Genomic DNA, 20432 nt, shown 5'->3' with positions numbered 1-20432 from the left:
GGATGGTGACCGATGAATTGATGCACTGTGTAGCATTGCCCATCTATGGCAAAACTGAGTCTTTCTGTCGGTCATATTGGCATTCCTCTCGTTTGCCGAACAAATTTTAAATTTTTATTTATTTATTTTGACGAGAAACCCTATCATTAGTTTTGGGCGAATCATTTTAAGGGCAAGTGTATAGTGCTAGTAATACATGTTAGCAAAGTTTTGTTAAGTTGTTAGTCACATCAGCAATTGTGTTAACGTGGTTAGTAATTATATATTGTTATGGGTTAGTTAATATTTATTATTTTATTATTTTTTATTGTACTTTTTTAATACATTTAATATTTTTTGAGTAAAAAAAATTAAAAACGTATTTATTTTTTTGTTTGCTTGTATTTTTTAAAACGGTTACTTTTTCAACCACTTGAATTTTTTTTTTTATTATATATTGCTATCTTTTAGTCACGGTATGGATTAATTGATATTTCTTATTTTATTATTTTTGTTTGTATTTTTTAAAACGGTTACTTTTTCAACCACTTGAAAATTTTTTTATTATATATTTGAATAGAATACTTCTTTTAATACATTTAAATTAATATATTTTTTACAATAAAAATAAATTACATATAAAAAGAAATAGTAAAGAAAAAAACCAAAAAAAATAGCCGAGCAGTCGTGGGCCAAAAAAATATATAAAATAAATTAGAGCCGTTCTGCAGTGTTTGGCTCACAATGCTATTGTTAGCAGTTGCGATGTACTTTGCTATCCTCCTCCTGGGTTTCACAAATTGCTAGCATTATACCAATTCAAAGGCTAGCAATACTGACTCATTTGCTAGCAAAAAGCTATCCATACCAGTTGCTCTTAGATGCGAAAGTAATTGTGCTGGAAATAAAAATTTATATATTTTTAATAATTATTTGCGTGTGTCAATGATCATTGACCGAGATTAATAAACCATTTAAAATATTTTCGAACTAAACAACTGAAGCATTTAACCCCATAATGTATTTGTATGGGATACATATTATTCTCACCTTAAGACATTTGACGACATTAATACACTCTGTGTCCCTTTGTATATTTATCTTAGAAAGACTAGAGTTGTAGAGTTTGCGGTCCTAAAATTTCTCTCTGATAGCATTACTTTTTTGAAAAACGGAAATTTGAAAGTCACTAGTGAGTAGTGACTTTCTTTCTCATCTAATTAATGTGGTCTTTATCAACGAAGAGAAGTTGTATTGTAATACATTGCAATAGTAGCGTAAACCAGTGGTCCTCCACGCAACTACTACTGGGCTAAATTGGGTTTGCCACTAATTTTCTTGGCATCCAAACAGGGGGAGACTTGAGCAGTGATTTAAAAGTTTATGAGCTGAAACTGGCAAGTGATGTGATGTGCAATGGAGAAGGTTTGACCATCCCATTGGTTAGTGGGTGGTGTTGTAAATGAGTCTAGAAATAAATGTTTGAGCCCTACTCATTTTGACTCCTCAATGTAAGGAGTAATTATCACTTTTTACGAATTTGTCAAAATTTGTTGAAAAATCTTGTTTATGGATCTTAACAAGTCAAAATTTCGACTAATATAATAAACGGGCATAAAAATGCTACACCTAATCAAATCGAACATGGATGAATTTGTAATGAGCTGAGTTCGAGTTGTTCAGTAGTATCCCGTTCTACGCATATCTTATTTTTTTAAAAAATTTGCCATATGTATAGTATGCTTCCTAGCTCAGTGGTATGTTATTTGTTATCCAACAGTATTATTACCATCCAATTGCAAAATAGGTAATAATCAAGGTGGGCTTTTTGTGGCCCACATCGAGGATGGGGAGCACATGGACCAGTATTGTGGCCCACATATAGGATGGGGAGCATATGGACCAGTATATCACTCAACTTGGGCCATTGACCTCATCACTGCTAGTAGTGATTATTGCTTTCATTCCTTAGACATTATAATGCTTAATTATGATTCCATGTTACCAGCAGTATACCGAAGACACCACAACATCATCATAATCGACACCATTCTTGTCTTAATTATATAGAAATTGAATCAACTGATGAATTCTCTTTTTATCTATTCATTTCTATTTAAAAGACCTCTCGATAAAGATTCTCACCTTACTGCTTGAAAAAGTCAGGAGTTCGAATCCTCTGGAGGCACCTTCAAGGAATTTTCTCATCTCACTGATAAGTTAAGAGTTCGAATCTTCTGGAAGCACTTTTAAGGAATTTTCCTATGCATGTAGGACACGGAGACTGCATGTGTCTAGTAATATTGCATATGTCTGGTACTAAATTATTACATGTTTTAAGAGGCCTGATACCACCATCGTTGACAAATATATATACACCCACACACACACATTCAGAAAAATGATTATCAGACCGATGAGTGTGATTCTATCGGATAGCCCTAGAACTCTGTACAACTTCATTTTTTGCTTGATGAGAAATATTGGGAGGAGTTTAAATCAACTGAATGGAAGAAAAGTAGAAAAGGAATCCTACATAAGGTTAAGTTGAACAAGTAAAATATATAATAATATAAATAAAATAAAATAAAATAAAAACCTTCTGTATTTACCCAAAAACAGAACTTAAGCAAGTAAACAAGTAAAAGGGCAATCAAGACTACTTCAAAAATAAATGATCCAAACTCAAGCTGGATAGTTTGTCATAAGATTGGGAACCAGATTCATAAAAAGTACTTGCAATGTCTGGTTCTATTCTCTGCAAATAACTCCTATATATATTGAGAACAGAAAAATAATACACTGAAATTATCAACCCATAAAACCAATTGCTCTCATTGCTTCTCTCAAAATCTGTGTTTTCCCTCTCAAAACATAATGCAGGCTAAAAAAATACTAGTGACAAGGGCACTAAAATGATGACATATTTCTCATCCCATGTGTTGCACCTAAGAAAATCTCAACATTTTCAAATTACAACATGAAATTTCCTTTAATTTGCTCTCTTTGAAGAATGAGAGGATGTGTCCGATTTCTCAGCCAAATAATGCTCGAGCATATCTTCTTCTTCATCATCTGTGTCATTGCATAGAAAAGAAATTAGTTTTTTTTTCAGATTCAAACCACCCACACCACACACACAACAAATCAGTGGGCTCATCGTGAGAATTACCTTCGAAGTCATCATCATCAAAGTCGATGTCTTCCTCGTCTTCCTCATCGGATCCTTTGTTGATCGATACTGCACCTTTCTGCAGGAGAGAGACGACACTTTTTAATTTAGCATTCTTTACTAGAATTTAAAATACTCTCTCACACACATGCGGGCGCACGCATAGAGTCTCTCTCTCTCTCTCCTTTCTTTTCAGGAATTAAATTCTCTTCATCAACGAATTAAGTATACATCGCTCTTTCCATGTTCATATTTGAGCACTTCATTGCTTGCATGCATTGTGCCATGGTCAATTTTTTGCAAAATCTAGAACATGTGACAGGATCTATACATTTCATACAACCACAATATATCAAGTAGCAACAGTTCAGAAGAATGAAGTACCGCAGCAGCTCTTCCGCTTTCAAACCACTGTCTGCCTGTGAGCTTCTTTTCCTTGGGCACTGCAAGTGCTGATTCGGGCATTAGCCTGAAAGTTAATCATGGTCACTCGTCATGAAAGCAAATAAATAAAAGGTAGCTTGCTTTCTTACTATCAAGTACGCTCAAGACATCAATTGAAAGAATAGAATGTTGAAGAATCAAGGTTGAGGTTGAATATTGATCTTTTCCTTTTTCCTGCTTTCCTCGCTGAATAAATACCTTTAATCATGTAAACTATCCAGAATAATTGAACCACCATAAAATGCGTAAAAATGGAACATTCCATTTTAGCACTTCATAGCAAGGAAAAATAGGAACATCCATTTTAGCACTTTTCGACCATGAATACACTTCCATATATGGAAAGGTCATTATTAACAGTTCAGGCATGGCAAGTACTTAAAACAATGAACAGGAAGAGGGACATGACAAGCACTGTGCGCGCGCGCGCGCGTGTGTGTGTGTGTGTGTGAGAGAGAGAGAGAGACGTTTTTGCTTTCATTAAGAAAGATAATAAAAGTATTGCATTTCAGAGGAGTGGATCTTGGTATGCACTTCCACAACTCTCTGTTCTCATTGAGGTGCCACAAGAGGTTCCTGACAATCCATCATGAACTGATGCAGTGAAATCCTCTATGATCTCTCTCTCTCTCTCTCTGAGTTTTCTGTGTGTGCGGGCGCTCACATCCGCCTACTAACCTTCCGACACACTGCATTTTAGGACACAGTCCACAGATGTGAGGCTCATAAATACATGGTCATTTAATTGGTTAGCATCATGGAGGTACTTTCTTGCTTTGAGGAGCAAAAGTTTCCTAAATTTCTGCCTGTATAAGGGAGGACTTTTTTTCATAATAAACTGCTTTCACTTCAAATGGAATTTGACTGTCATTCCAATTAGCTGTCATGTGCTTCTATTTGATAACACTAATCATCAGTTAAATTTTATATGCTTTGCTGAGACAAAATTGCCTGCTGATTAGGAAAATCAACCTCAGCTTAAAAAAGAAGAGAAAAGAAAAGAAACAAAAAGAAAAACTTGCTATTTATGAAACTTACTTGGCTCTTTCCAGTGCTAACTCTGCTTCAAACCTCTCTCTCCAAGCAAGAAATGTATCAAGAGTAACTGGTTCTCCATGGGGTATGATTATCTAAAATCAAAATATGAACCATCGCCCAATAAGAACAAGAAGAATAAAAGGTAAATATGTGAAATCATTGAGGTGCAATGATAGTTAGCCATAAAAGTGAAAGAAAGAGAAAAACTGGTCGGGGGATGTCAAAGTGATACTCATTATTAAGTTCAGTCCGAATCCCAGGAAATAGAGGAATTGGATGAAGGCAAAATGTAACACTTCAACACCCTTTACTAGAAATGTAATGATACTACAAGCTACAACTTGCTGTAGCCAAAGATCAGCTGAGACAAGGAGCAAGACCATCACTGAACCACTAAAATTTCAGGAAAAAGATATGCGCACGAGTTATTAATTGTTTTTTTAAACATGCTAGACACATTTGGATCTTCTCATCCATAATATCTTCTAAATTACTCACAAGATAAAAAAAAGAAAAAATTCAAATAAAACAACCCAAATTGGTTAAAAGGATTGTTAATGTGAATTTATTAATTCTGCAATGACAATTTCAATTGACTGAAACCGCAACCACATCACTTGGAAATTAAGTTGTCAAGGGGGAAAAAACATAGGAATATAAATGTATTAATTTCGCTGCACACTTGCACAGTTCAATGAATCAACTCTCTATCCAAAGAATAATAATAAACTTTTAAAACTCTGATATCATAAAGCTAAAAATTGGCAAAATACAACTCATCTCAAGGAAGAGAGTAAACTACTCAAGCAAAAACAAGATCACATTAACTAAAAAGAATGCTTACAAACTATTCAAGAAAAAGAATTAGCCCCTAAAGCAAGATTACTCTATAAAACTAAAAAAGAAAATAAATAGATATGTCTAGAAAGTAGAAGAAAATTCCAATTAATAAGAGAAACCAATCAGTTAGGTTGAAACAATTGCATTTAGCAGCTCTCAAATGTATATACCTTTTTTTTATCATCTCACGAACATAGAATCGAAAGTTGTGGCAGAAAATTATGGGTTGGTGGAACAATATAACTGCAAATTGGTAGTTTTCTATTTTCTTTTGATCTAAAAAGGAATAGAAACATGTTAATGATTCCTCAAACATACATCTCTCGTCCAACAGAATCTTTAATCACTAAGGAAAGTATTTTGAGTCAATTAGAAGCAACCATTGGACAATATCAGACGAACTTAGTCCAAAAATTACGTAAAATGCATGTTTGGGATTGAAGGAGTAATATACACACCTTGCATCATATATATAATTATAAAAAATAAAATAAAATAGGTGGCCCGATTTAAATGAAAAGCTAAAAGAGATGCAAGTTTGTGAAAGAAAAATACATATCTCGATGCATTAGAAAGAGTATGTGCACGAAGACCAAGAGAAAATACTAATGAATTGATAACTATCTTTTTTTTTCATAAATATGAATTGATAACTATCACAAGCCTATAAAAGTTCAGCCACTTCCCACGATGGCTTTGATGATGTTCGACAAGATTTTCTGAATGACGGCAAGATGGTTAAGAAAGGAAAAAAAAAAAAAAAAAAAACAAGGAAGGATTAGGGTTTTGTTACAAAAAAATTATGGCTTAGTTAAAAATAAAGGTTAGAATCCATAGAAGAGAAATAGTTCACGGAAACAAGAGGAAAAAGGAAAAAGAGACAAAAGAATTTTGTTGTGCAAGGAAAAAAGAATTATCTAGGGTTTGTAGAGGAGGAGGAAGAAAAGAGGAGGACTAAGAAGAAGAGAGAGAAAAGAGGAGAGAGAGAGAGAGACCATCCACCGGCAGCGAAGCTTGGTCCGCGGGAGAACAAGATATTGTCAAAGATGATCGTGCAAGATTTTGAACCTTTAAACTAAAATAATATAAGCAAAAATATATGATTGTTTTATAAAATTATAACTTTTAAGTAATTATGTAATGACCATCATATTACTAAAAGTTACTAAACCACTCCTCATATTTACGCTTCAACCCAACTTTCTTTCTAAAATTTTCTAAGAAACCCCCAAGAATGCATTGCATATAAAATAAAATAAAAACCCAAAAATGGGACACGGATGTCGGACAGGCATTCATGGTGTATCTGTGCTGTCTCCAGATATTTACAAAAAAAAAAAATTAAAAAAATCATACAAATTTTTTAGTGTGTCCGACAAGCATCCAACACGGATTCTCTGCCCTTTTAGGCGGGTCCGGGCTTCCTAGCAACCAACATTGTAAATTAACCAGACCATATCAATCCTACTTATTGATGTAAACATTGGTATTTGTTGTGCACGACCAACCCATCTAAAATCTCGTTGTGTCTTCAATTTCCAGTCTCCACGATTTCATTCATTTCCTACATCAAAGTTCATCCTGTTATGTAGCTAAGCATTCCTGATTAAGCTCCTTAAATGTTTCCTTTCTTGTTGAGCATAATCCAAACAATCTTGCCAATTTTCTCATCTTGTTTTCTATTTTCTCAATCCTCAACTTCTCATAAATACATACATTGGAATTCCCTGTCTCATCATTCATCATTCATCACTCATCATCTCAACATTTATATTCATCTTCTCCATATATAAACATGTCATTTCTAGACTATTCTGTACCATAAAGCATTCTGGCCTAATAAATGCTTACATGTACGCATGTGAGAGTGCACATATGTTTGCCTGTATGGGTATTGTTTGCAACTAAATGGCACAAAGTTCATCTTTTTGAACAGAACAGCTGTTTTGTTACTATGATATAACAAAACATGTTTTATGCTCCCTAAGGCATGAGGGATGAAAGATTACTAAGGGATACTATGAAGGATGAAAAGGTGTATCCATAAGGAAAGGAAGCTATCTTATCCTCCTCCTTTTTGATTGAGCAGGGCAGAAAAGAGGAAGGAAAGAAAGAGTTGCTTGATTTTACAACTATACCGTCAACTAGAAGGGGAAGGTTACTCTTACTCTCTCACTCTCACTCTCTTGTGGTGTATGTGTCTGTGTGTGTAGGTGTGTGCGGCTGTGTGAAAAGGATTTGGTGGGTCCAGAGGGAACATTCCCCTGCTTCCTTTTCTTTCCCCTTCCTCCTTCCAAACGACTGAAATTCTGTCCACATCTCTCCTTTTCGTCCCACTCTCTCCCTACCTAACGGGCCCCTACATTTATTTCATATAATTAACTAAAACAGCTAAAAGCCAGCTGGCTAGAAAAGGTGCATGAGAAGATTGGCAACATCTAACATCCCACAAATAACTCTTATTAGTATGGAAAAATTATATACATGAACCATATTATAATAACAGATCTCACACATATCAGAGTAACCAAAATTTCAGGGGTCTTGGAAGCACAGGGTAGTGTGGGGTATGATCAAAGGCAACAAATATCTATTTTGAATTCAGAGCATATTGCCAAGTAACAGGAAAAAAGAAAAGAAAAAAAGAGAGTATATTATTAATAAGCAGTGAGTGAATGTCATAGATGGGAGGAGCAGCCATACATCATCTTTTGTTGCCACTGCTTCTTCGGTGTTCTCATCACCAGCATCTTCTGCAAATCTTTCAGATAGCCACTCCTTAGCTGACGTAACTAGAGTGTAGACCATAGCCATACCAAGATTCTCAGATGCCTGAAGATACAAGTATTTATATAAAACTGCATGACTCAACTTCACATTATTATTTAAGTTGGATAACAATTTTATTGTACAAACATCGGAGATGTTTACCAACTAAACTAATGTTCTCATTGCTCTTAAAATCTGTAAAGAGGTACCACATTTCAGTATTTAAGAAACCCACTTAGGCTCAAGGTGAAAGAAAACTGGACAGCAGGTTGTTCTTACTCTTCCCCAAACAATACACCCCCCTCCCATATCAATCGCATTTCCAAATGTCTTTCAGTTCTTGAGATTTCTAAGAGTTTAAAGTCCCATATGTAGTTTTAATTTTGTAAAGCATTTTATTAAATCACTGATTTCTTCTTTTTAAGTTCCACCACCCTACCACCAGCCACTTTTATTCTTTGGACCTCCATGATGTCCCATAATATATATTCTTCTGGGAGCACTCCCCTCTTGAGTACCTTTAATGAAATCGAGGTGTGTGTTTCCTTTGCCAGATTTTCTGTGTTGGTGAATGGGTCTCCATCCGGGTTTTTAGGCAGTTCTCGTGGTTTGAGGCAAGGGGATCCCCTTTCCCCCTTCCTGTTCATTATTGTTATGGAGGCTCTTTGTAGGTTGATGAGCAGGGCTGCGGATTTGGAATTTATCAGGGGTTTCAAGATGGGTTCAGATTCAGTTTAGCAGATGGAGGTCTCTCACTTGCTTTTCGCGGAAGACACTCTGGTTTTTTGTGAGGTAGATGTGTCCCAACTGAGATATTTGAGATGGTAGTTTCAGGTTTGAAAGTTAACGTGGGTAAGAGTGTGCTTGTTCCTGTGGGGAGGTTCAGGAGGTGGTTTCTCTGGCGGCGGTTTTCGGGTGTGGGACGAACTCCTTCCCTATTTCTTATTTGGGCTTGCCGTTGGGTGATTCGTCAAGGATGGTGGGAAGTTGGGACCCGGTGATACAACGTTTCGAGAGAAGGTTGGCTGTGTAGAAAAAGCAATATCTTTTAAAGGGCGGGAAAGTTAATTTGGTGAAGAGTACATTGTCAACTTATTATCTTTTTCTTTTCCAGATCCCTTCCTCTATTGTTGGAAGACTCGAGATGCTTCAACGGAACTTTTTCTGGGCCAGGGGGAGGAGTTTAAGTTTCATCTTGTCCAGTGGGAGTAGGTTTGCCAGCCTTTTCAGTTGGGCGGTATTGGGATTAGGAGGTTGGCTCCTTTCAACAGAGCGCTCCTAGGCAAGTGGTTATAGAGATTTGATAGCGAAAGGCATAGGTTATGGAGGAGGGTTATTTCGTGTTGCTTTGGGGAGGAGAGAGGGGGATGGTCATCTAGGTTGGTCAGATCTGCTGTTGGCGTAGGGGTGTGGAAATTCATTCGGAAGGAATGGGATGAGTTCTCAAAGCATATTAGATCCAGAGTTCGGTTTTGGGAGGATACTTGGTGCGAGAATCGCCCATTGTATTGTTTGTTCCCAAGGTTGTTTAGGATTGCTGTTAATAGACATGCTCTGGTAGCTGACTATTATCGACTCGATAGCGGTAGATTTACTTTGGATGTGCGATTCCAGCGATCCTTTCAGGATTGGGAGTTGGACGACGTGACTAGTTTGCTGGACCTTTTGTATAGACAGGTGGTGGATGGTACTGGTTCAGATTCCTTGATTTGGGTGCCTTCTCCGCAGGGTACTTTTAGGTTCGTTTCTTTTTTCTCTGTCTGTTCGGGTTTCACGATTCCAGTTTCCCGTGGAAAATGGTTTGGCATTCGAAGGCCCCTCTCAAGGTGGCTTTTTTTTTTGGATTGCAGCTTGGGGCAAGATTTTGACTCTGTACAGTTTAAAAAAGAAAAGACAAATCACAGTCAACTAGTGTTGTTTGTGTAAGAATGATGGAGAGTCTGTGGATCACCTTCTTTTACATTGCCCCGTGGCTCATGACTGTTGGAGTCTTATTTTTGATCTGTTTGGCGTCCAATGGGTTATACCCCGGACTTCAAGGGATTTGATTGAAGTTTGAAGGGGTCACAAGGTGGGGGTTTATGCTCGTGACTGTTGGAGGGCGACCCCCTCTGTGTTTGGTGGAGTCTTTGGAAAGAGCGGAATAGAAGATCTTTTGATGGGGAGGAATCCTACATTGGGGCGTTGAAGTTTTCTATTATTAGTTCTCTTTTTAGTTGGGTGATGGGGAAAAATTGTATATCTTTAGATGAAATCGTGGACTTTTTGGGTTCTTTGGGTCCATAGGACTCCTTTTTTGGGTTCGGTATTTGTATAGCTCTTGGGATGCGTTCCCCTTTTGAATGCTTTCTAATACACTTTTAGTTATCAAAAAAAATAATAATAATAAAGTGAACTACTTGCTAGTAACTTATATAATTAATTGTTTCATTGCAAATAATGTGGATAACTGGAGATTTTTGAAAACTTCAAATATGATGAAAAAGTAAACTGTAAGTTAAAGCAAAACATACTTAAAAATTACCTCTTGCTCGAGCTTTTCTTTCAAAATCTTAAGATCTGTACCTTGAATTCCTTTTAAACTGGAAAGTACCACAATGAGGGTTACATAGCAAAAAACATTTCAAATTATATCTCGTAGACATAACTATCACTTATCAATGCTCTAGTCAAATAAGACAATATCATAAAAAGCATCCTAGATTTAAATAAATATTTAAAATTTCTATTTTGCACCTAAAAACCAAATAGAAATTCACAAACAAATAGAAAGGGTGCTGGCTGTTTATAACTATGTACCATCAATAAATTTAAGGGTAAAATTGAATTGAAAGGAGTGAGGTATTCAAATCTGTAACTTAGATCAGTGGTCCTAATTTGCTGGCACCCAGAGAGAGAGGGAGTTGGGCGAAGAGAAAAGAAGAGAAGGAAGAACACTGCCTCAAAAATCTGCACATCAGTGGCCTTTACCTTTGCTTTTGATAAATATCCTTAGCTACTCGCTATAACATCTTCATTATCACCTTCTTATTTTTCTTCTATAAATGCAACAAATTTCCTTAAAAACACAAATTTAAACTAAGGGAAATGTTTTGGTACAACAAATTTCTTCAAACAGTTGTTCCTCTGTCAAATTCAACTTAATTCACGACCCTAAGAATACATCAGAATTTGATCTAGCCAACACCAAGTAACACCCACAAAGGAAAACAGGATGGCCCACAAATCCCAAGCTATATAGGACAATAAAACAGATGAGATCGATCGATTCTTCGTCCTGCTTGACATGCCGGACCTACCAGCATTTAATTTAATAAAACATCATTATTTATATGGGGAAATAGCGTTTTATTTTAATAATAATTTATTTAAAATATCTATGATGGGTGCTTTATACTTGGTTGATACAAAATTGAGGATACAGCTCGTAAACATCAGAAGAGGCATTAAGATGCAAGCCGGGATCCATTGAAATTGGGGACTCATAACATTTTGGCAATGTCAAAAATGCTATTCTGTTTTTGTTATTAGTATAGTACTAATTAAGTGTTTGAAAAGTTGTAGTATAGAAGTTGAGCATATCTGTTGGTATCTTCTCTACCAACAGAAAGAGAGAAATTTTACGATAATAGGAAAAATGCCACATTTGAGTAAGGGTGTGCACGAGAAAGATGTATTCACTTACCTTTTCACATTCAGAAGCGGTGGTTCATCTGGATATTTTTCCGTATGTGAGAAAATTAAAGCCAACCGAACTGCAATAAAAGTTTGGCAAAAGCTTATGTTGACAGGGTATTCATTGTCCAAAATTTGGAAACCCAACAAAGAAAAGTCCCAAAATAGGCCTGTTTACAGATTGAATCGGAATATATATGTTTTATTCTAATCTGATCCATAAAGGAAAACATTAATCCGATCAGATCTGATCTGAAATCCAAATTTATAACTAACGAATGTCTCATTCACTAATCTGGTCAAATCTAAGAAAGCAGTATATGAGAAACGTAGGAAGAAAAAAAAAGAAAAAGAAAAAAAGAATAGAAGACAATATATACATACATATACATAATTTCATCATCAATGCTTCAACCAAATAATTCAAGTCATACTAGACAGCTTTTCAACAAATCTAAAATAGGGGAACCATTTTTTCAGCTTCCAATAGAGGAAATTAGTGTTAAGATTCTTAAGAACATAGAATTTTTTTAAAAAACATAGAAATGTTTTTAGTTATAGCTTCAAGGAGAGAAAAAGATGAAAGAATACTAAGGAGGGAAGCAAGCCTGAAAAAGGGGAAAGAGTAAAAGAACAAGAAGGGATAAAATATGGGAGATGAGAGAGTTGTAGAGAGAGAAAAAAGTTGGAATGTGAAAGAAGGAAACAAGCCTGAGAGAAGGATAGAGCAAGAGAGCAGTGAGAAAATGAGAAATCAAATACAGGGAGGCCAAGTGTTTACGCTTGATTTTACATGGTTGGCAGTAACAAGCTTGCTGAGATCGAAGAGAAAAGAAATGGCTACTCAAGATTGAATACTAAAACAAGGGAAACTATAACTTGCCTCTTAAATATGACATACTAACAGTTGCACTACAACAGATAGTAGTAGTAGTAATCTTATTAGCTCAGATTGTTTTCAGACTGGATCTAATCCATGTTGAATACATTAGTTAAAAAACCTATTGCATTTGGACCATTATCGGTTTATCAGATCAGACTTCCTTTACCAAAATCAGGATTATTGGATCAGATTTGGATCAAAATCCGATGCATTAACTCGACCACTCAAAAGTAAACAATTTAAGTTTATTTGATACTGTGGGCAGAGAAGTAGAACAGAGATAAATATGTTCCAAAATATTGTAATTACATAAAATGAAGAACCTGGAATGGTTGTTGATTCATCTGCCTCGTCATCCTGTTAAATGTAGAGCAAGGTCAGTGCTTTTTAGGTACTAAAACCATAGAAAAACCAACATTGTAAGGATCAAAATATGGACTCTTTCTGTTTTTTTTTTTTTTTTTTGTTCAAATGATACACACGACATTCTTTCCAATGTAGAAATTCCCACTAACACAATGTTGTATTTATATTTGTTATTAGGCTTATGGCAGTGGTTGTTCATAATAATTATCCAAACATAACCAATTTTTAGCAAAAAACTAAGGGGGTTAAAGCAAATTAATTAAACACTACCAAGCGAGAGAGAGAGAGAGAGAGAGAGAGATTTGTGGGGGTAAGTAAATCACATAACTTGTGATCTGATGATGGAAACTTATGAATTCATTTAGACAAGCCATCTTCTAGTGAGACAGATTACAGAAAAGTGAAAATGCAAACAACCAGATGACTTAAGTTGTAACTCTGAACCATGCAAGCTTGTAAATGTAACCAGTTTCATAAATTCCAAAAGGAATAGGTAAATCCTGACATTGTTTATGTACTTTATCTTACTTCCCAATCTCACCCAGACTGCTTAACAAGTTGGTTCTGAGAACTTGGTAACTGTATTCTTTTCTTTTATTATTATATTTTCTATATACATGAATCAATAATTCAATGAGATATAAATCAGGTAGGAACATAATTTTAGGAATTTTTAATTCAGCAACCTAGTTCTTGTCTGCCAACTATGTATAAATATAGTCCTAACATATATTGGTTTACCCATCCTTGAAGAAGTTAGAAATCTGGATATGCCAAAAGATTGAACTTGACATAACTGATTACTGGGTCCAACAGGACTCCATAAATTGGTTCATGAACACTCTAAATTGAGAGAGATTTGGCAGCAGGTATTAGTTCAATTGCAATGGACAAAAGGGTAATTATGAGGAAGATTTCCTAGGAAGATGCTTAATATTGTCATGTATTTCTGCTTCTCCAGTCTTGCGAGGTTCTTGAATATTCCATTTTAGAATTTATTATTGAAAAGTCTTTTCCAAATGGAACATGTTTTTGAACATGTAAGAAAAAAGGAAGAATGAAGAGAAATATTTTGACAGAAGTGGGTTCTAAACGATCACTGTCATCCAGCATTCATTAAATGTGATTTCCACGGTATAAATCGTTGTCCATAAGTACGATCCATTCCATTTGTCTCACATTATGGGGCATTCAGTGGTAAAGAATTCCAAAAGCATAATTGAGTATACTAACTTGAACTTTCCAAGTGTTCAAGTCCCCATAAAGGGTGGCAATTGTGGATGTTTGCGTTTGACTTAATTTTTTTTTAATAAATAAATAAATAACTTACCCTATGGGTGAATAAATAATTTACATTCCAGAGGGATTCTTTCTCCTATCAATATTAAACAATACAAGATAAATGTGACAGCCCTTTACTCAGTAAAGACTTCTCCTATTGCCCAAAAAAGGGTAAGGAAATGGAAAAACATAAGTCGATCTTGATTAAATAAGGTTGGTTAAATGTGTCATTTGTGGCTATTCTATTTTACCTTTTTGGCCACTGGCCACATTATCTCAACCTTTCCTCATAGTGTTCCTAATTTTCGCTACTAAATTCTATGAAATTGATTTTCATTTCATCTTTCTTCTCTTGCCATATATTCACCTCAATATCCCCATTTCAGCGTCAGCCATCACCCATTATTCTAAATCCCAAGCATGAATGACCTTTTATGTCCTAGGATACTTTCGAGTGGCCCGGACTGGTGTTGCAGCCTAGATTTATTGAAAACTTCCAGGATTGGGAGTTGGAGATTGTGGGATTTTCTTGAACTACCTATGGATTTGTCACTGCCACAACAAAGGAGAAGCCTTGCGTTGGCAAGAGGACAAGTTTGGAGAATTCAGGGTAAGTTCATAGTATAAGTTATGGCTGCAACTTGGGCAGGCTAACCCAACCCAACCCGAAATTTTGAAATTTGGGCTTTAAGTTCACAAATCGGGCTCATGTCCGGGTTGGGTTTTGTCAAAACCTAGACATATTCGGGTTGGGCTCGGGCTCAACCCGAACCCAACCCATTTTTTTTTTCTCCTTTCTTTCTCCTCTCTCTTCTTTCTCTCTCTCTCTCTCTCTCTCTCCTTTCTCTCTCTCTCTCTGCCGCCGTCCCCATACTTACAAGTCAGCAATTGCAGAGAGAGAGGGGGGCAAGCTTGAGAGTTGAGAGACAACAGCTGAAGCTTGCGAACGGCGAACCCGAACTAGAACAACGGACGATGGAAACTGAAAGATCTGGGTTTTGATTTTTTGAACAATCTGAAATGATATGCCGATATGGGTTTTGAACTTTTGATTCTTGCAGACAGAAATATAAAATTGAAATATATGGGTTTTGAACTTCTGATTCTTGTAGATTTTGTAGTTTGCAGTTGCACAGAGAGAGAGAGAGGGGGGCAAGTTCAGAGAGAATAGTGATGGAGGCGATTGGGGAGGCTAAAATGATTTGCCCTAAAAATAATCAAATATAATATATATATATATATATAATTTGTTTTTTAATAATAATATAATCAAGTATATATAATATATATAAATTTTCGGGGGGGGGGGGGGGGTTGGGGGAAAAAAATCAACCCGTCAACCCGATCCAACCCACCCGAAAATATTCGGGCTGGGCTATGATCATAACCCATGTTGGGTATAATTCGGGCTAGCCCAACCCAACCCGATTCGGGTTGAGGTTGGGTTGGGACTGGGCTGGGTTGGGCCAGCCCAACTTGCAGCCCTAGTATAAGTTGTTAAATAGCAATGGAGAGGCAAATTTTCCTTGGATTAGCATTTGCCATGTTGATGTGCCTTCAAGGTGTTCTATTTTACCAGTACAGCAGTTTGGGAAGCGATCACTACTAACAATTTGGGGAGTAGGAGGAGAATGCTCCATAATAACTGTTGCATGTGCAAGGCTGCAATTGTGCGATAATAAAAGGCTACAATCATAAAGATTTTAAGAATCTATTATATTATTATTAATTTCAGAATTAAGTTGTAGATAAATTAATGCAATTAGTCAACCACAAGCTCGTGAATTTTGAAAACATAATATCCAATAAGATTAGACAACACGGACTATCGAATATGACCAGGATATGACTTAGAGCATATCAATTAACAGTCACTAAGAAAAAGAAAACAAAAGGATATGATAAATGATTTTAAATATAAAGGCACACTGAACCTACTAAAAGAGTGATTGCATGAAGATTTTATGTGCCCCTAACTTAAGGCACTTCCTTTGAGTACATTGAGGTGCTTTGACCAAGTCTTAACAAACTGGAGCATTTTTTGGGGCTAGGTGGGCCTTTAAGAAATACACGGTGAAGTGAACAAAATTTCATCATCAAAAGGATTTCGCAAGAAGTGCTGAAATACAATCTTGCCTTCTAAGCAAATGCAAAATCCCCCTCCCATTTGAAATTTTCAAACTTGGCTATCCTTCAACTAAAGCTCTCTATATCCACATCTATATTCTCTTTTATCTTATCATTTGTTAGCCAAAATCCTGTAAAACTTAATCTTCTTGGAGTTAGATAGGGATTGTCGGATTGCCAGTCTTGACATGCAATACCTATTCTAAGGGGTTCTGCCTGTGGATTTTGGATGTTGTGGTGAATGAACTGTGTTTGTTATTCATGGGTACATACAACACACTTACACAATTTTTACACACACACACACACAGGACTATATTTAATTGATAAATAACCAAGTGCGAGTTAAACCGGGTCATTTGTTCCTTTTGATAATTGAAATTTTAGAATCTGTGCAACCTTCCACATATATCATAGAAAAATATCCGAACTTATTGTGCATAGATTTTAGGCTACCATACAGCGTGCTAATTAAAATATATAAAGAATGGCACTAATTTTGTACCTGTGGAGATAGTGTAATTTGGAAGCACCTATTAGAAGTGTTTAGCCCACTTTCACTAGGGTGAGTTTCTGGCAAGATACACCAAAGAGAAAACAGTCATCGTTACAAGGCAAGATTTTCGAAAAGAAAATAGTAGTTTTTAGGTATTTCTAAACATATTTTTAAAGGATAGGTAGTATAAACCTTTAAAATCATCCATAAGTATAGCTTCTAGGGCTTCAATTTCCATCTCTTGCTCCTGCACATAGTCTGTCAAGAAGATTTAATACGGATGAAATAAATAAAGCAAGAAACTAACACAAGCAACAAACAAACCATGAAAGCACTCTTCAAGCGCCAAAATAAACCTCGATAATAGAATATTATTTGTTTCTTAAATACAGATTTTTACACTTCTTTGTGCATGCAAACTTGGAGTTCGCTGATGCAGGCAAAGTATTGAATATAATATTTTCTCGCCTATGCAGAGTGTTGGGAGGGTAGACGGGGAAGAAACCAAGAACTTTAGTATTATTTTACACAAAGTGGCTGTTTGCTTACTTGAACTCGCATCCTCATACTTGACAACCCAAGATTTTAAAATTGCACCAAAACAATAATCCCGTGGCAGTCACATGAAAAAAGAAATAAATACCAATAGAATCATTTTTCGCGATGCTCAATATTTCCATGTTTTCTAAAACGTTAGCCTTAACTACCAGAGCCATACCCCTAAACACCAGCGGATATAAGGGGATGACAGCCCCTCCCTTCTATCTATGTTGAGTAAAGGGTTCTATAATATAGTTTGTAATTTTATCGTCATTAACAAAAGAGAACATGTTCAAAAAGATAGAATTTGAGGCTTAGAGCAAGACAATTACTGAAAAGAAAGCAAGAGAACAGATGATATATCCCATACACACACACACACACACACACATATATATGCATATTATATGTAGGTCTCAATTCGTAAACAATTAAGAATTTATTAAAATTCAAGGTTTTTTTTTCCCCTTCTATTAAAATTGAATCGAGGTTCGAGTGTTGGACTATCTGACGTTCCTAGACAAGTAGATGATTTTGAGAGCCATAACACCGTTTTAGTTGCTTTTGCAATAACTGAGTATGAACTTGGACAGTTTCCAGACAGTACAATGTTCGATCACACTCCATTTTTCTGACTTGTATTTTTTAAGATTACTTTGTAAAACCAGTTTTTTTTTTTTTTTTTTTTTTTTTTTTTTTCTTTGGTAGATAACTCATACACAGACACACATTCATGTTTCATGGGGACTTGAAGCCTCAACCTTTCATTTGAAAGCAGGAGGAGATACCACTTAATTAGGCAAAGCCAATTTGGTGGTGGTCAAACCAGTGTTCACCTGAAAATTATATGGCAGATGCCTAAGACAATTAATAGAACATAGAACTGCTTTTTTCTTTTAAAATTAATTTGAGAAATACCTCTGCTTTAGGCTTCTACGATTCAAGCAGCAGATAATGCTATTATTCAAAAAATTGACAATTATGTCCTTGAACCACATTTAGGCTTGGAAAAACCTAGAAAAGAGGGCAATTTCTATTATAATAGTGTTCTGATGAATTAAAGAACCATTTGATGTTCCATTTGGATCCATTTGAACTATGAGACAACTATTCAAAAGCATTATTTTGAATATCAAGACGATTTTACTTTCTTCTATATTTTCATTTTCTTTTAAATACACTAGTTTTCCAAATACCAATTTTTTTATTTATTTATAGTAAGTAATCGCATAGAATTTAAAAGGCAAAAAGCCAGAAGCCCCAAATCCACTAGTGCATCGACCAACAACAATGTTAACATTGACTAGATTTATTGATTTCTTTATCATTCTAATGACAACTTCTTGATTTTCACGTTTGTAGAAACTGATTTAGTATTAATTATTTATCCCCTGACTAGTAAAAATAGCAGTTAGAACTATCTTGACAGTTTTAATGATGCATGAACTCTGGACCCCGGGCATAATTCCTTGATCCACCACTGCCCCTAAACATCCTCAAATGATGAAAGAAACAACCTCAATTTGAATTCACAAAACAAATTTGCCATTTCACCTTCTAGGTATCTCTAATTTCCCAAAAATAATCACCTTACACCAAGAAAAAACCCAAAATATCACCAACACTTTAATCATCGGATCATCAATAGAAGACAAGCATTCAAAAATTGCATTACTATCACAAAAACAACAATATCAAATCCTCACCAAAAGAGATAATCATCATGCAATTTTATATTACAAAATGGAATGACAAACAATATTCTGAACCAGTACCTGTCATGGTTGTGCTCTGCTTTTGCTTTGATTCGCCTCTTCTGTCTTCTTCTCGAGAGTGGTATTTCTTGAGACGAAGTTCAGACACTCCCTGCAAGCTGTATAGAAAACCTACGAGCTCTCTGTTTGTCCTTTTTGTGTTTTATGTTTTTACTCGCAGGGAACTTAAAATATGAGTATGACACACCATCACGGATTTAAGTCCAAGGGAAATCACAGCCATCGGTTGGTTACAAACTAGGAAGCACTATTACTTGTATCGTGTGGAATACTGGTACTTCTAGGATACTTGAGGTGTCCTGAGTATTCATAATTTTAAAATATATTAAGTAATTAGGGATGCATATTTTGTATATTGTGTAGCCCATTTGGAAAATAAGGCCTGATACAAGTAGGTCACTGGCCGGTTAATTTAATAATTTTATTTAAATTCACTGTATTATAGGAATTTGATAATAAAATGTATATATATATATATGTATCAGGCCTTATTTTCCAAATGGGCTACACGATATACAAAATATGCATCCCTAATTACTTAATAAATTTTTAAAAATATATATTTGTAATATCTCGCCATACTCGATGGGATTGTATCCAATCCACAACCACACAAATCAATACCTTATACTTACTTTAAATTAGTGTAACTCTTAATTTTTAGCAGTTTGGTTATACAGGTATCCAAAGTACGAACGAGCTGGATGTTTGTTATCCCAACCATTTTTTGTTAGTCCCAAGCCCAATAAGGAAATGGGTCATTTATAACAAAGTTTTTTGTGTTATTGATTCCTAGGTGTAGTGCTTCTTCCCCTATGCCGCCTATTGATACCAATGGAGGAGGATTAACTTGTAATACAGAACCTCTAGGTGTAACCTTGCGCTCAATACTATAATTGACAATTGAAGCATAGCATCTGAGGCTGCATTAATCGAGGATACATGACAAAAGGAATTGTTCTATTTCAAAACTTCACCTTCAACAAGTGAGAATCTTATATTAAATAAGTTAGATAAGTTAATCAATCTATCATGCTTGAGGGTTCA

The 20432-nt window shown here is 35.5% G+C and overlaps 1 protein-coding gene across 1 annotated transcript; it reads right to left on the bottom strand.

Moving 5' to 3' along the window:
* Nucleotides 1-2627: 2627 nt before the first annotated feature.
* LOC132282740 (uncharacterized) lies at nucleotides 2628-19546 on the bottom strand. Its single transcript, XM_059784510.1, has 11 exons — nucleotides 19386-19546; nucleotides 17263-17328; nucleotides 17080-17147; nucleotides 13124-13157; nucleotides 11928-11997; nucleotides 10767-10824; nucleotides 8177-8305; nucleotides 4634-4725; nucleotides 3536-3620; nucleotides 3152-3230; nucleotides 2628-3054 (listed from the first exon to the last, which is right to left on the bottom strand). The coding sequence occupies exons 1-11, from the start codon at nucleotides 19390-19392 to the stop codon at nucleotides 2972-2974; spliced, it is 771 nt and encodes a 256-aa protein (XP_059640493.1). The 5' UTR covers nucleotides 19393-19546; the 3' UTR covers nucleotides 2628-2971.
* Between the last annotated feature and the right edge of the window lie 886 nt (nucleotides 19547-20432).

Source organism: Cornus florida, unplaced genomic scaffold (genome assembly GCF_030987335.1).
Source record: "Cornus florida cultivar Cherokee Brave unplaced genomic scaffold, ASM3098733v1 CherokeeBrave_3.0.0_Hap2_Chr11, whole genome shotgun sequence".
NCBI lineage: Eukaryota > Viridiplantae > Streptophyta > Magnoliopsida > Cornales > Cornaceae > Cornus > Cornus florida.
Note: the sequence above shows the minus strand (reverse complement) of the source record. Positions and strands in the feature narration are given on the sequence as shown.